The sequence below is a fragment of the Corvus hawaiiensis genome, chromosome 2 (assembly GCF_020740725.1).
Source record: "Corvus hawaiiensis isolate bCorHaw1 chromosome 2, bCorHaw1.pri.cur, whole genome shotgun sequence".
NCBI lineage: Eukaryota > Metazoa > Chordata > Aves > Passeriformes > Corvidae > Corvus > Corvus hawaiiensis.
Genome location: NC_063214.1, coordinates 95,010,872 through 95,024,825, shown reverse-complemented (window position 1 = coordinate 95,024,825; position 13,954 = coordinate 95,010,872). Strand labels below are relative to the sequence as shown.

Sequence of the window (13,954 nt, the reverse complement as noted above, 5' to 3'; positions counted from 1 at the left end):
GCCCCTCAAAAGAATTTTTGTTGTCTTTGTGTATGTAAGACAACCTCTCCTATCACACTGATAAACAAGGATTTTTATATTTTTGAAGAAATTAGGTTTGAAGGTTTTTTTCAGAATGCCCTAGACTGGGGGAAAATATGTTCTTTTTATTCATTAATTGCTTTGCAATCCATGAAATTCCTCAAAATGGAATAAGCAAATGGATGAACTTATCTAGAATTTAGAAACATTATTTGCTTTTGGCATTAAGTGTTATGACTTCAATCAATCATAGTTTTTAACCTGTTAACCTATTCTTGATTGCGCTTTGTCTTTCACATCCTTGTGATGCTACCTCTCACTTTAGGAAATGGCACCTTTTTTCCTTTAGTTCTAATGGCTTTTATTTCGACACTTGTTTCGCAGCTTAGAAGGCGTGCCTTTTGCAGGCGTGCTGCTCCGATCAGCTTACACCTTACAAATATGGGCACAAAGAAGCTACAGTCTCAGATGCATTTACACAGATGCTTATCTTGGAGCATAGATTCAGCACAAAAAAAAGGTTATCTGTCATTATCCTAATTATTCGTAAGTGACGACTTAGACTATTTGCAAAGTAAACTGCTATTAAATTTGAACCAAAAGTAAAACATGCCTTAAGGTATTTCTAGCATGCTGAGAAAGCACAGCAACGACTGCACCGAAAACATTTCCCTTTTCCTGTGCCGTTGGACAGACACTGGAAGTTCCACCGGAGCGATCAGTGCAGTGTGGGTCCGGCGGCGGGAGGGCGCATTTACCGCACTCCGGTAGCATCTCTCTGATCTCTCCTTTCCTTTGTGATCGCTGATCCAACAGCCCTGTATCGCATTGTTTTTCTACCCGCTTTATTAGCGAGTTAATGTGTTTCTTCTCAGGAGACCTTTAAGCCTAAAATATTTCTTTAATTAACGGAGCCTAATCTTAAAGAGCTAAAGCCGGCTGCGGCGCTTCCACACCGCGTGAGTGCGGGAGTCCCACCGCCCCGGCTCACGGGGGAGGGCTGAGGAAAGGACCATGCCTTCAACTTGCCGGACCGGTCAGAGAGACGTCGCGTCCCTGGCCGGCCCCGCGGGGTCCCGGTGCCGGAACGCTCCGGCGCTCTCCGCGCTCGGCAGGCCGGGGGCACAGAGACAAGGCGAGAAGGCTGCCGGGGCCCCCCCTGCGCCCCTCCCACCCGTCCCTGCCTCTTTGAACTTCTCCAGCACAGACCCCTGAAGGTGCAGCGCGGTCCCGGCACGCCACGCCACGCCGGGGGAAGGCGCAGCGCCAGCGCCCCATCCCCGCGCATCCCCCCGTCCCCGCTGCCGCCGGCCCCGCGCACTCCCCCCACGCGGGGAAGATGCAACGCTGTCCCCAGCCCCCTGCCCGTGCGGAGGAAAGCGCGGCGCTACCCCCGCCGCCGGGGTGACCCCCTCCCGCCGCAGCGCCCGCCCCTCCCGCCGCTGCCCTTCCCAAACAATGAGCCGGGACAGCGCGGCGCGGCACGGCCCCGGGGCAACCCCGGCATGTCCGCCCGGCCCCGGCCCCGGCCCCCGCCGCCCCCCCAGCGAGCGCAGCCTCCCGCTCCCCCGCCGTGGCGCCCGGCTCCGCCCGCGCGGTACCGGGGGCGGGAGCACCCCCATCCCGGGAGGGGCCGGGCGGCGGCGCGGGGAGCCCTCGGCAGCATGCGGGGGGCGGCCCCGGCGGGCGGCGGCTCCCGGGGGCGGGGGCGGTGCCGGTGCCGAGCCGCCCGCCGCCCGTGCCGCCGCGATCCGGCCGAGCCGGGGTGCCGCCCGCCCCCGGCCGCTGCCCGCGCCCTGCGCTTTGTGCGTGCGGCGGCCACCACCATGCGGGGGGAGAGGCACCGCGTGGGACGCGGCGAGGCGGAGCGCCCGCGCCGCCCCGGCTGCTGCACCTCGGGGGGCAGGGCCCCCAGAGAGCCCTGAGCGCCCGGCGGTACGTAGGGGCGACCCTGGGCGGAGAGCACTTCTCTTTCTTGATTTTTTTTTTTTTTTGGTTTTTTTGGTTTTTTTTTTCCTGGGGGGTGGGTGGTGATGGTGAAGGGGAGGATTTCTACTGTGCAGCGTTTGCTGGAAGGAAAACCCTGTAGGTGAAACCATATGGGTTCTCAGTGGCATGGCTTAGTGGCTTCTTGGCTTTACGGTTTTCGGGCGGGGAGTGTTCAGGGTGTGTTTTAGAAGGGCTCTCCTGTTCAAGAGAGCTTGAATAGATACGTTTAGAGAAGCAGTGCTTTCCAGGAATTTAAATGAGACCCTTTTTTTGTGGTTGCTTTTCAAGGCTGTTCTGTTAGTTCTATATTTGCTTTTGCAGATTGCTCTTATCAATAGTTAGGCAGCTGTGGTAGCATATAAAAATCGATATTCTCAAAGGAAAAAAGAAAGTCTCGGCGAATTCACCTCTACTAAGCGGTGTAGATCGCTTCTGTGGTGTCTTTTTATAATTTATCGGGAATGTTATAGTCTCTAATACTCAACTGCCATTTCTAGTTTATTTTGTTATGGCAACGTGTTTCATTTGGTACTAGAAAAAATTGATTGGGTTACTCATTCAAGTAATTTAGTTGATAACTTGGAGGAACGTTTAGTCATGTCATTTCAGATGAGGAGGGAAATGTTAAGAGAAAGGCAGGAGGCAGCGGTAAACATCAAGGTTTAGGGTTTTGCACATTTTTTTAATCTGATTTTCCTTTTTCAGTCTTGCAAACTTTCTGAACTTTAATCCTTTTGCAATGAAACTTTCCAGGCGTGGTGTCTGCATCCAGGTAATTTTAATACATATATATGTATGTACATATCTTTTTTTTGTTTCAAAAACTTAGGTGAAAATAATTCAGCTGGTTTTGATAGTGTGGGGCTGTTGGATATGGGGAAAGAATTACTACATTTTTTCCATTTAGAGATGGAGCTCTTGCAGTTTTTTTGTTGATTTTTTTTTGTTTTTTTTTTGTTTTTTTTTTGAAGGGGTTTTATTATTTTTGTAAATCTGAAGTGTGGTTTAGAGGTATTATTTTTTCATGGGCAGTTTCTGGTTAAAATACTGTTTGACGGGAAATCCTGCCATGGATACCTACTGGGTTTGTGTGTGTCTTGATAAGACCAACTGCTGCGCTATGGGAAAAGATGTGCTGTATTTGCTGAACGAGAAGCTGTGATAAAGGGTCTGGAGGTGAGGTCCTATCTGTGTAGTCAAGCGCAAGGACACTCAGCACTGATTTCTGTAGCTGACGACTTTGTGGACACTTCTGCTGTAAGAGGCAGGGCTCCTCTTGCCATTTGCTGTGGAAGTGCTGGATTTGAGAACTTGTAAGTGAAGACTTCAAACTACTTGTAGGCAGAAGTCTCCTCTGATTGAGTTTAGGATGTCTAAAACTCCTAGTGTTGTAGTCAGAGAGCTCTTTTCTGTTCTCCACCTCAGCTGGGCTGAGGACAGGATTTCCCAGCATTGTCCACACTGCACATGCAGAGTTGGAGGATATGTACAAAATGTTAGAGGTTTGTTGCAAGGTTACAGAGTTCTATATCTGTGGTCTGTTATGTGTTTTCTACCAAGGAAATGAAAATAAAGGCCAAACAATAGGGAAGGTGTTACAAAAACTTTTTAAAGGGAGCTTAAAGAGATGCTAGGGTTGCGTATGTAAACGTCCTAGTGGAAAGGTGTCATGGATGAAGTTGTATGTCCATCTTCTCTCTCATTCTTTGAAATCTGTAAAATGATTTTTATGTGCCCTCTTTGGTAAAACGTAGAGTTGTGCATAAGTAAAATCTGGTGATTTTGTTTCCTGATTTAAGAACAAGAAAAGAAAATTTAAAAATAACTGTAATACTACAGAATTTGGTTTGCTTTTTTTTTTTTTTTCTATTGCAGATTAGTTAAATAAGATAGAAGAGCATCCTGGTGGTAGCTTCCTAACAATTGCTTTGTAAATTGATGCTGTGTGTGCTGCTTACTGCATATACTATTGGGGCATGCTGGATTTTACATGAGTTCTTGGAATGCTACTGGCTCATCAGAAATAGTATGCAAATCTCTCTGTAGTAATTTTCAGATTGTGATTTGGAAACTTCTCTGTATTTGCTAAGGAACTGGCTAGCAGTCTACAGAGAAGTACTTGGGCATATGGTATAGGCTCATTTTCCATGTATTTAGCTACTAATGGCATTAAAATAAGCCAAAACACATTAAATACCTCTCTAATATTAATGATCTTGTTAAGAATTTGCTGAAAATACTACTAAAATCACAGACGTGTACAAAGGCTGCGTGATCAGTGTAAAGGCAAATTCAGGGAATAGGGTCAGTGGGAAATCTGCTGATCTGCAAAGGTCTGCTAAGATGCTGGTTTTGCTACAAAAAAAAATTGGTTGCCCCTGTGGCGTTGTAACTTTGGAACAAAGACATAGGAACTTGCTTCAAGGAATGGAAAATCTGACTTTGCAGCTACTTTTGTAGTGAAGAGATAATTTGTGTTGAGTAAGGCTGTTGGCTTCCTCAGCCTAAAGGTTTACAACCCTTAAATAGCTTTTCCTGACACTAAGCAGTATCCCTTTCATGTGTTTGAAGTGTGTTAGAAAGGCTGGCTGGCAACACTGGTACTGATGAATGAAAAAGAGAGAAATTTTCAGCATCAGATACTTTCTTTAAATTATTTCCCTTGTTGTTAGTTATTACCAAGCATTAGACTGCCACACTTGAATATAATTAATGTAATAAATGGCTTATTAGGTGCCATCTGAACTTTTGCCTTGTTTAATTATAGAAGCTTAGTGCAGTGGTCTGTGTACAGTATTCACCCCAAATAATTGCTTTCAGACTTTTATCTGACTATGGTTATTTTTGGAGCAGCTGCATACATGGCTTTTCCCTGAACTTTGCACTTCTTAGGCTCTCACTTGCAGTCCTGACACTACATTTTCAATTTGCATAACTAAAAGCAGTTGCGTTTTGATTTTGCTGGTAGTAATTCAGAGCAATTGCTCTGCATGCCATTCATATGTTAATGTGTTTTGAGCTTCCTTAAAATTTTCTAATTCATGTTTAGGTATCAATCAATCCATGACACAAATGGGAAAGCTGTAATAATTTTTTTTTCTTGACGTTTTTAAATGGTTACTGAAGTTAAGAGTATTTCTTACAGTGACGTATGTATTGAAAATGATGTTAAAAATGTAAAAGGAGTGGCATGGTATGAAATCTGCACCACAAAGGACTTTCAATATCAGGTTCAGATTCAGCAAACTCTTCTTCATGTGCTTAATTACATATATTAATTTCACAATAACTGCCATCTTCCTCCCGTAGAACTCATGGCAACATATTTAGAATGCAAGATCATGTGAAAAGCTGAACACACCTCCCATATTATACCTGAGAAAAATGTAAAAACTCTGGTACTTGTTATTGGGTTTGTGAACATTTTGTATTTTAGATCCAGTCTTTTCTAAGGTGCAACCATAGAAAGCTGATTTTCTTGATCTGTAACACTTTAAAAAAAAAACAGTCTTGTAAAGAAATTCAGATTTCTTTTTATGGGTCTGAAAATTTTACATAGACTAGAAACAGTACTTCAGTAGTTGGCCTTGAGGGCAAAGCATGCCAAAATCATTCTGCTTGCTGTATGAGTTTTTCAGAGATTGTCTCTTTCCAGAAGGATAAATGCTTGAAGAGTTAAATACCAGGGAGCTGTTGCCAATGTTCTTGATGAGGGTCCTTGACCTTGGGTGCTTGCACCTGACAGATGCTCTGGCAGACCTTGTTGGTCTACAGATCTTCAAAGCCCTGTTTTGACACCAGTCACTTTGGAGAGGCCAGTTCTTCCATGCTGCTGAAGATGGCCACAGAGGCTTGGAGGAACTGGGGAAGTGGAACAGAGTTTAGCTGTGGGGTGTGGTGGCCTGGCTTGCTGTTATGTTTCATTGGAGATGCAGCCGTACAGCTGGATGTGTGTGTGTTAGCGCACTGTGCTTTCTGGAAGCTTGTGCTTAAGAAATCTAAATGTAAATGAAAGGTAAATGTTATTCATTGCATAGCTCTGCAGTTGTCATCAGAGTAGGATTCACCGCAGGTTTTGGACAGTCCTCTGTTTATTGTATTAAATTGTAGGAATGCTGTCTGAGAGTAGGGTGTTACATAGCTGGGGTTGTGAAATGACTGCAAGTGATCTGAGGTATGAACACAAAATCTCTGTAACAACCAAACAGCTTTTAACTTTGGAAAGGAAAGTTTCTTCTTCACATGTGATATGTATTTGTCTGGCTGGAAGATATGTGGCCAACCAGAGAGAGCTTAGCAAGATGGGGAGATTTGTTCTGTCACTTTCTGAATCTGTTACGTCATGGATGGAGCCAGAGGTCTGAAGGGTGTAAAATTTGATGAGGTCTCTTTATAGGATCCTCAGTTTAAAGTAACTGTGCTAAGTTCTGTATTTAATTTTGGTAGTGGAATCGTCTTTTAGTCCATCACTACAAGGACTACTTTTGGTCTGGTCACTGTCATACCAGTTTCTCAGCAAAGGCTCTGATCCTGTCTCTGTGAAATACCAAGTCGCGTGTGCCCATGATGTTCTGAGTAAATACCTTCTGTGTATAAAAATGTAGTGATGTACTCTACAATCATAGTCCAAAATGCCTTCAAACTTTGCATAATTGAGTAGTGAAGAATTTGCCATTCTCTCATGAGGCTAATGCCTAGATGAGAAAATGCTAGTTAAGAGTGCTGTTTCAACACAGTCTGAAAAACGTAGGTGTTTTATAATTCACTATACAAAGCAGGAGGTGTTTGGCTCTGGACTGACAATGGAATGTCGGGCCATTCACCCTTACTGTGCGTCAGGGAAGGGAGGTCAATAACAAATGAAAGCTGTTACCATCTGATGGCTGTTCAGTCACCTGTGAAATGTGGTTTCTAATAGACAGGTTTCCACATCATAGGAGCAGCAACCGCAATTAGATGAGCAGAGCCAGCCCCCTTGTCAGAAGCCTCATACATCATGCCTCATCTTAGCCTCAAACCGATCCTGCCAGTTAAGTGTTTCCAAACACAGCCCGGGGACCCGTGATTGCTCTGTCTGCTGGTGGAGAAAAGAGCATGTTTATTGTCAAAGCTGTTGGCCTTTCTCTCCTAGAAAGGCTTAATCTTTAAAAGCAGAAAAAAGTAGAGCCTATGATGTCTTTACCTGGTCTTAAAATCAAGAGTCAAACGTGATTAGAAGGGGAAAAGGGATTTTACCTTGGTATTTATTTTAAGGATCCTTAGGTGCACAGGTCTAGGTCAAATGCACTGAAACGCCCACTGCAATGCCCACACCCACAAAAGATCTGCTATAACATTCTAGGTGTTACTAATTACCATATCTATAAAAAATTCCCCAATGAGAGGCTTAAATGAGCCTCCCTCCCCAAGGAACCTTCCCCTGGATGGTTCTATCTTAGTTTACAGAATGTGTTCTGGAGAGGGCCTTGGGGTCTGGGGCACACTGATCCCTAACTACAAAGCTTCTAAAATGTTTAGTCTCCTAGCTGAGCAAAGAAGTCCAAGAATGCAGGCAAAAAGCACGAAGAATACAGAAGCTGTAAAAAGGTATAACAGGGGTATAAAAGAAAAGGCAAAAAATCTTCATGGCATCTCCTACAGCAGCATCCATGAGGTTCTGGCTCCGTGTGAATAAGTTGCTTGCAAAATGTTCAAAGGCTTCACTGGGTTTAGGATTTCATCCTGTGGAAGCATTATAGAGGGCACCATGTGTCTCCCAGTGAAGCTAACTAATCATGTCCAGACGTGGTAGTAGTTAAGTGACAAATTGGCTGAGAAGTCAGTGATTAATTTTAACAAATGAGTTTTCTTTGAATGCAAGCTCATGCATGCCCATTATAACAGCATGCCTATGATAAAATTAGAGATTTTTATTCTTTAAGCTTCAAATCTGCTTGTCTATGATTCTTTTTTCCAGTGTCTTAAAACATCTGCCTTTTGTGGGGAGTATCATCAGGGGAAGGAGACGAACACACAAAGAAAAGAAGTGCTCTTTCCTTCCCAAAAGACTGTAAATACCAATGAAACGTTCAAAGTGATTGCAAAATTCTTCTCTAGTGCTAAGGAATATTAATATATCGTATCATACAGTCTGTAAGGCCTCTGGTATCTTCAGTGAACCGCAGGTCTAATATCCAGGCCCATAAAACTAGTGAAAGGTTTTGTATCACCTTTAAGTGGGCTCAGGGTCTAGGCCCCAGCAAGTCCTAGTTTGTGTTCCAGCTGCAGGCTCCTTTCAACAGGAGACTCTGAGCTTGGGTGGTAGGAAACAAAGCTGCTAGCAAACATACCTGAGTTGGGTCGTGTTTTTATGTATGGAGGAAGCTGCTTTTAAAACCAAGCCTGCTTGGGCTAAATATATTGTGAGATGTTAGGGAGAAAGCATTCAGAATAAAAGGAGTGTAGGATTTTTTTGAATAAAGCAGTATACACTATGTGACTTTCTTCCCCCTAAAGGTTGTGGTGCTAGCACAGCAATTGCATTATAGCTGCATAGACAAGAAGCCTTATTTCTTAAGAACACAAATGTGGTCTATAGCAAAATCAAGCAGTGATCTGTTTTTAGACATTTAACTTGGATACAGTGTTGCGGATGGATGGAAGTTGGTGATCAAACCACCTTGACTCCACATGCAGATCTTTATTAGCACAGCTGAAGGGCACAGAGTATCCAGGGTGGCTTTGCACAGATGAGTTCGCGTGACTGTAGCAGTGTGGTGTTGACAGTTTCTTTATAATATGCCACCTAATTTTCGGAATCTTATCATTCACCCATAAACCACGTGTCCTGATTTAAAGCATAGTTAAAAGGTCTATTTAGTGGAAGGAGTTTTACTAAGTAAAGGACCTTAAAGGACCATAGTCCTTAAAAAGGACTGCTTTGACAAAATAGAGAAGAATGTGGCGTTAACAAAGACAACTCACTTTTCTTTTTCTTTCTTTTTTTTAAGCATACATAACTCTCAAGTACCCTTGGATTTAAAAGACATATAGAGAAAAACCTTTTGAAAAATGGAAGTCTCTTTAAACATTGTTTCTTTCATTGTCTTGACAAACCCTGAAAAGTAGTTTCTGTGCCTGCACATTTCAGAAACAGTTCTTAGGGGGTTTATTATGTGCTGAAACATATGTTTATAAAAAAGACTATAACCTGGTGGAAAAAGTGTCTTATAATAATAAACCTGTCGATGGGCCATATGCTGCCATCAGTATGTTTGAAAAAAATAAATTCTTCTACAAGTGTTAAGTAAGTTTACAGCCTGAGTGTTAAGTTAGGGTCAGACTGTGACTCGCCCTTTGTGGATTGAGAGGGGGAGGAAAGCGCCTGCAGATCCTCCTCATGCTCTTTTCATTAGCTCACAGGGCGGCAGGAGGGCTGGAGCTGGGAAGCACCCTTCCCAAAGGGCAGTGGAGGCTGGATCTCTGTGGGAGACTGCGAGAAGTCCTCTTCCTGTAGCTTTTCCTTGGCCCTCTGCAGGTTGGTGCCGACCCAGCAGAGGGCTATGTATTTTGTAGAATTTGATTGAGCATTGTGTGGTCTCTCCTGAGAAGAGCACACCTCTGAGTTAGATTATCTGCATTTTAAAGGTGACAGAAACAGATATTTGAAGATGGTACAAATAAAAGAGCTCTGATAAATCTCCAATTGGATAAGAAATGTGGAAAAAAACTTCTGTTCTTACTGCCTATTAGGTAGATAATTTTTATTTTATGGATTTTTTTGGTGATTATAGTGCCAGGTTTGTTTTTTAATGTGGGGGACATGGTCATTGCAAAGTCTTTTGTTTCTGAAGAGCAGAAGTAAGATGCAGAAGGTCAAAGGATATGTCATTCTTAAAAGGCACTTTCTGTGTGGGATCAGTGTTTGGTAAATGTGGACACTTTTGAGCCTATTTTACTTTGGATTCACTCACATAGCTCCTGTGAATGGGAGTCGTGCATGTGTGCATCTCAAAAAGAATAGGTCTCTTTGTAACACTGTTTCCATGTAGAAACATACTTCACCGGGAAGTGTTTTAATGGCCTAATGTTTCCCACCGCTGTGCACTGCTTGTTTTCCTGGCAAGGTAGCAGGTGATAGTCATTGTCAAAAGATGTATCAAAGATTAAGGAGAATTGTTTAAAGTGGTTGACCATGCTGAAGGCTGTGTCAAGTGATACATGTGGTTGCCATAGTATCTGTTATCAAAATCAAGATTGTCAGCAGAACGGTCTCCATCAGGAGTGAATTCCTTACCCACAGTCTCTCCAGGGTTCTTCAGACAAATTAAAAGTTTGCTCAGGGGAGCAAATTTGCTTCTTGAGGGCTGAAATCTTCCCCCTGGGTGTTCCTGTCCAGAGGTCTAATGCCCTATGTTGTGTCTATGTGTACAAGGCTCCTAGTCTAGAAGAGGGCCTTGGAGACCAAGAGAGTGGAGCAGAGAGGGGGAATCTGCTGCAGTAGAAGCACCCGGACCCCAGCACACATTATGCAATCACCGTATAAATGGAAAATAGATTGGATCAGTAATCCATGGAGGAGAGGGTTGGGAGTTATGTGGATGTTCACTGAGAAAATTTTTTGGGTTCATCAGAGAGTAAGGCTAAGTATGGATTGAAGGAGTAGGAAGAGGACAACACTAAGTCAGAGAAGGAAACCCTCTGTGTCTGGCGTGTGCTTACCTTTCCGAGTGAGGCACTTTGCTACTGGCAAGGCTGGGAAGCACCCCAGGACCATTCCTCTCCAGCTTGACAGAATGTCTCCCCATGGAACCTGTAAAGTCCAGCCAAGTTCTTACACCCAGTTGGACCTGAGGGAAGGGTCCTGGGCTTCAGTGCTGCCTCCTGAGCACAGCTGATGAGGTGATGGAGAAGCCTGCAGTGGGCCAGGCTGGCTTGCCTGCGGAATGCACAAGCCAACATGTGCTGTTAACAACTGCAGCGCTCGGAATTTGCACAAACCCACATTTAGTAATAAAATAGCCTGCAACTAGTCAAAGGCACCAGTAGTAGCCAAGCAAGTTTGGAATGTCTAAGCCTACCATTTTTAAGTTATGGTGAGCCAAAAAAAATTAGGGAACAGTCCAAGAAATGGAGAACACCTCACTTTTCAGGAACTCTCATATCTTCAAGATGCCTTGGCCGATCTACCTCAGACTTTCCAGTGGAGCTTTCCTTGGCATGAGACCATGACTCTGAAATTTAATGTGACTGGGTTTTACTTTGTTGAACTTAGGAAGGTTAAAACCAGAGTTTGTTATAGAAAGCTAATCTCTCCATTAGAAATATTTGTGCATAGTTATATTCATTCCACTGTAATTGTTCACTGCTTGTTCAGACTGATTGTATTTTTGCTATTTATTTCAGATTTTTTTTAAAGGATAAATTCAGAGCAGTATAGGTTGAGCCAGACTGTGCATGGCTGGCTATAGGCTTATGTGGTAAGGCAGAAGCATTAGCCCTGTAACTGCTGGAGAAGGATTTGCACTTGGAGCCCTACTCCCACCGTACTATCACTTTTTGGAGTGTCTGGTTTGAGAGATCACTATTTAGTACAGCTTTTCCCTCTCTACTTGGTAGAAGAGAGTGTCTCTGTTGGCCTAGTCACACTCTCACCTCCAGGCAAAAAACGTCTCTCATTGATGGCCAGCTTGGCATTTAGGGTTTCCCTTGTGGCAGCTCCTGCTGTGGAATGCTGTAAGGGTGGCAATGGCCTTAGATGGGGATCAGTATTGTCCATGTGTGCATTTGGGCTGCTCTTTGTTGTGTCTAAATATCTGCAGGCTGAAATGTCTAGCTTCCAAAATTGCAAGATTTCAGATAGGCATTAGAAAACATAGAGTAAATGTTTGTGGGTCTGGAAGTGCCTTTTATTTTTCAAGTTAGAGGCACCTTAGCAGTGACTTCTGTACAGGCGTGGGACCTGGTTGTGCACCAGCCCTTTCCTCTGCTCTGAGTGCTATTTTCTGAATGATGTGAAGACCACAGCATGCCATTGCAGATACTTGGTATTGTTAGATGGAGCCAAGTGAACAAAGGTCTCTAAATATGCTGTATTTCAAGACATTGAATTAGTTTGACTGAGCCATTTTATAGACAGAGCAGGCAGGGCTGGAACAGATGTCAGGCTGGAATGAGCCCTCACCCTGAGGCAGGGGCTGAGAGTGTTTGAAGTCACTGCTTGTCTGTATTTTTCTTTCAGGGGCTTAAGTTATAAAGCTCCAGAAGAGACTTGGCAGAAGTTAGGAGGTGCTGCTCCTGAAGAGACAGGGTGCTGTGCATCTCTGTTTGGTAGGGCTGTCTTTTAGGCAGGACCACTCAACACCTGCAAACTCTACAGTCAATGAGGCCAGGAAGTGCTGTGTGTGTCTGTGCAAGGCCAGTCTTTGTCCTGTTTGCCATCTGTACTGCTACTGGCTAGCAGCTGTAGCACAGGGGCATTCCTGCTTCTTGCCTAACACACCCCACACCAAAAATACAATCGTTACAGTAGTTTACTATGGGTTAATTCCTGTAAAAGGGTGTTTGTGTGAAATACGGATCAGTAGGCTTTCTAGTTGCTCAGGCATGTTATTATTAGGAGAGCTGAAAAGACCAACAGAGTCAGCTAAAAATCAATGTGCCTCTATATAGACAGCCACTGAGAAGGGTGCAGGGTGCAGGTAATGTGATCACAGCTACTTAAACCAGTGATCAGATATACCACTACAGTCTGCAAAAGCTTCAAGCGGGAGAGAAACCCTACTGAAAACTCCTGGACCACGGAATTAAAAGAATAAACTCTTGCAGTCTCTGGAATACATATTGCTCTTGCAAGGTCATCATGAGATAAATAGGGACACTAGCGCTAGGTAGAGCACACTATATACATGGAACTTCGCTCCTGTCCTGTATGACGCTAGGCTCTTTATTTTTTAAAACAATAACTAGTTGCAGTTGAAAGTGCCTTGAGAATTCTTCAGGTGGTGAAAGCACCAAAACCAGAGCCATGAAAGAGGAAATGCAAAGCAAAATACATAGATATGAGGATGCTTCTTTTGATTCCTGAGTTAGCTCAGATATCACTGCACGGCACTGGAGTGCCTTCATAGTGACTGTCTGCATGATTTCTTCAGTAAGCAGGGCCTCGAAGGAGGAGGTCACCTCCAAGAATTTTTATCTTCTTGGTGTTTCTAGAAATAGTATGTCTTCACTCTTCAGGCTGCAGAGCTGCAAAGCTTTGAGTTACTACTGGTGCTGCTCCATCCCATGCTCTCAGATGAAAGTTTCCAAGGAGTGTCATAAACGCGTTGCACAAGCTGAGAGAAGGAATAGAAAACTGCAAAGCCTGTAATACTGCAATATTATAGTATTGTCTGCTGCTGCAATAACCCTGCTGTGTTTGGAAGGTCTCAGGCATACCAGCACCATGGTTAATCAGTCAAGCAGCCAATAGTAATTCATAGCCTTGACTGCTGAGAAATTCAGCATGGCTAAGATAGACATCTGATCCAGCTCAAGAAAGTACAGGCATCTTCCCACAGCAGTTTGCTTTTTGATTGAGACACTTTAAACCCTGTTTTTTTCTGAATTTTCTCACTTATTTTCTAAAGAAAAGTTTTAAAAGTATGACACTTTAATTAAAATATCCCATTAAATCCTTGATATTAGTTCCTTATTTACTGGCTTTTAACATTTTAAGTAAAAGAGGGAGGAATGTTAACAGCCGGACAATAAAACAACTGTGCAAGGGCAAGAAAGCTGTTAGATGGACACTACTGGGGTTTTGTGACTCAAAACTATGAGTGCTGGATCTACCCTGTAAGTATATGTTATAGAGTGTGAAGTCTTCCTTACCTTAACACTGAATTAAAGTCAGCCTCTTTATATGTGATATATTCCCTCAATTGTTTGGAATTGGTTATAAAGCAGAAGTGTGGTCAGCAGC

General features: G+C 43.6%; 1 protein-coding gene across 3 annotated transcripts in view; it reads left to right on the top strand.

The window, feature by feature from the left end:
* ST6GAL2 (ST6 beta-galactoside alpha-2,6-sialyltransferase 2) overlaps nucleotides 1-13,954 on the top strand; it is a 175,445-nt gene that overhangs the window by 126,509 nt on the left and 34,982 nt on the right. Inside the window, exons 1-2 of one of the 3 annotated variants that reach the window (XM_048326723.1) lie at nucleotides 1,875-1,956; nucleotides 2,716-2,782. The exons of 1 other annotated variant lie outside the window; for it this stretch is intronic. In XM_048326723.1, coding sequence (XP_048182680.1) covers nucleotides 2,750-2,782 — 33 coding nt within the window. In that variant the 5' untranslated portion in view covers nucleotides 1,875-1,956; nucleotides 2,716-2,749. Of the gene's footprint in view, nucleotides 1-1,819; nucleotides 1,957-2,715; nucleotides 2,783-13,954 lie in introns of those variants that run through there. One more of the 3 variants, XM_048326743.1, reaches the window with a different exon arrangement.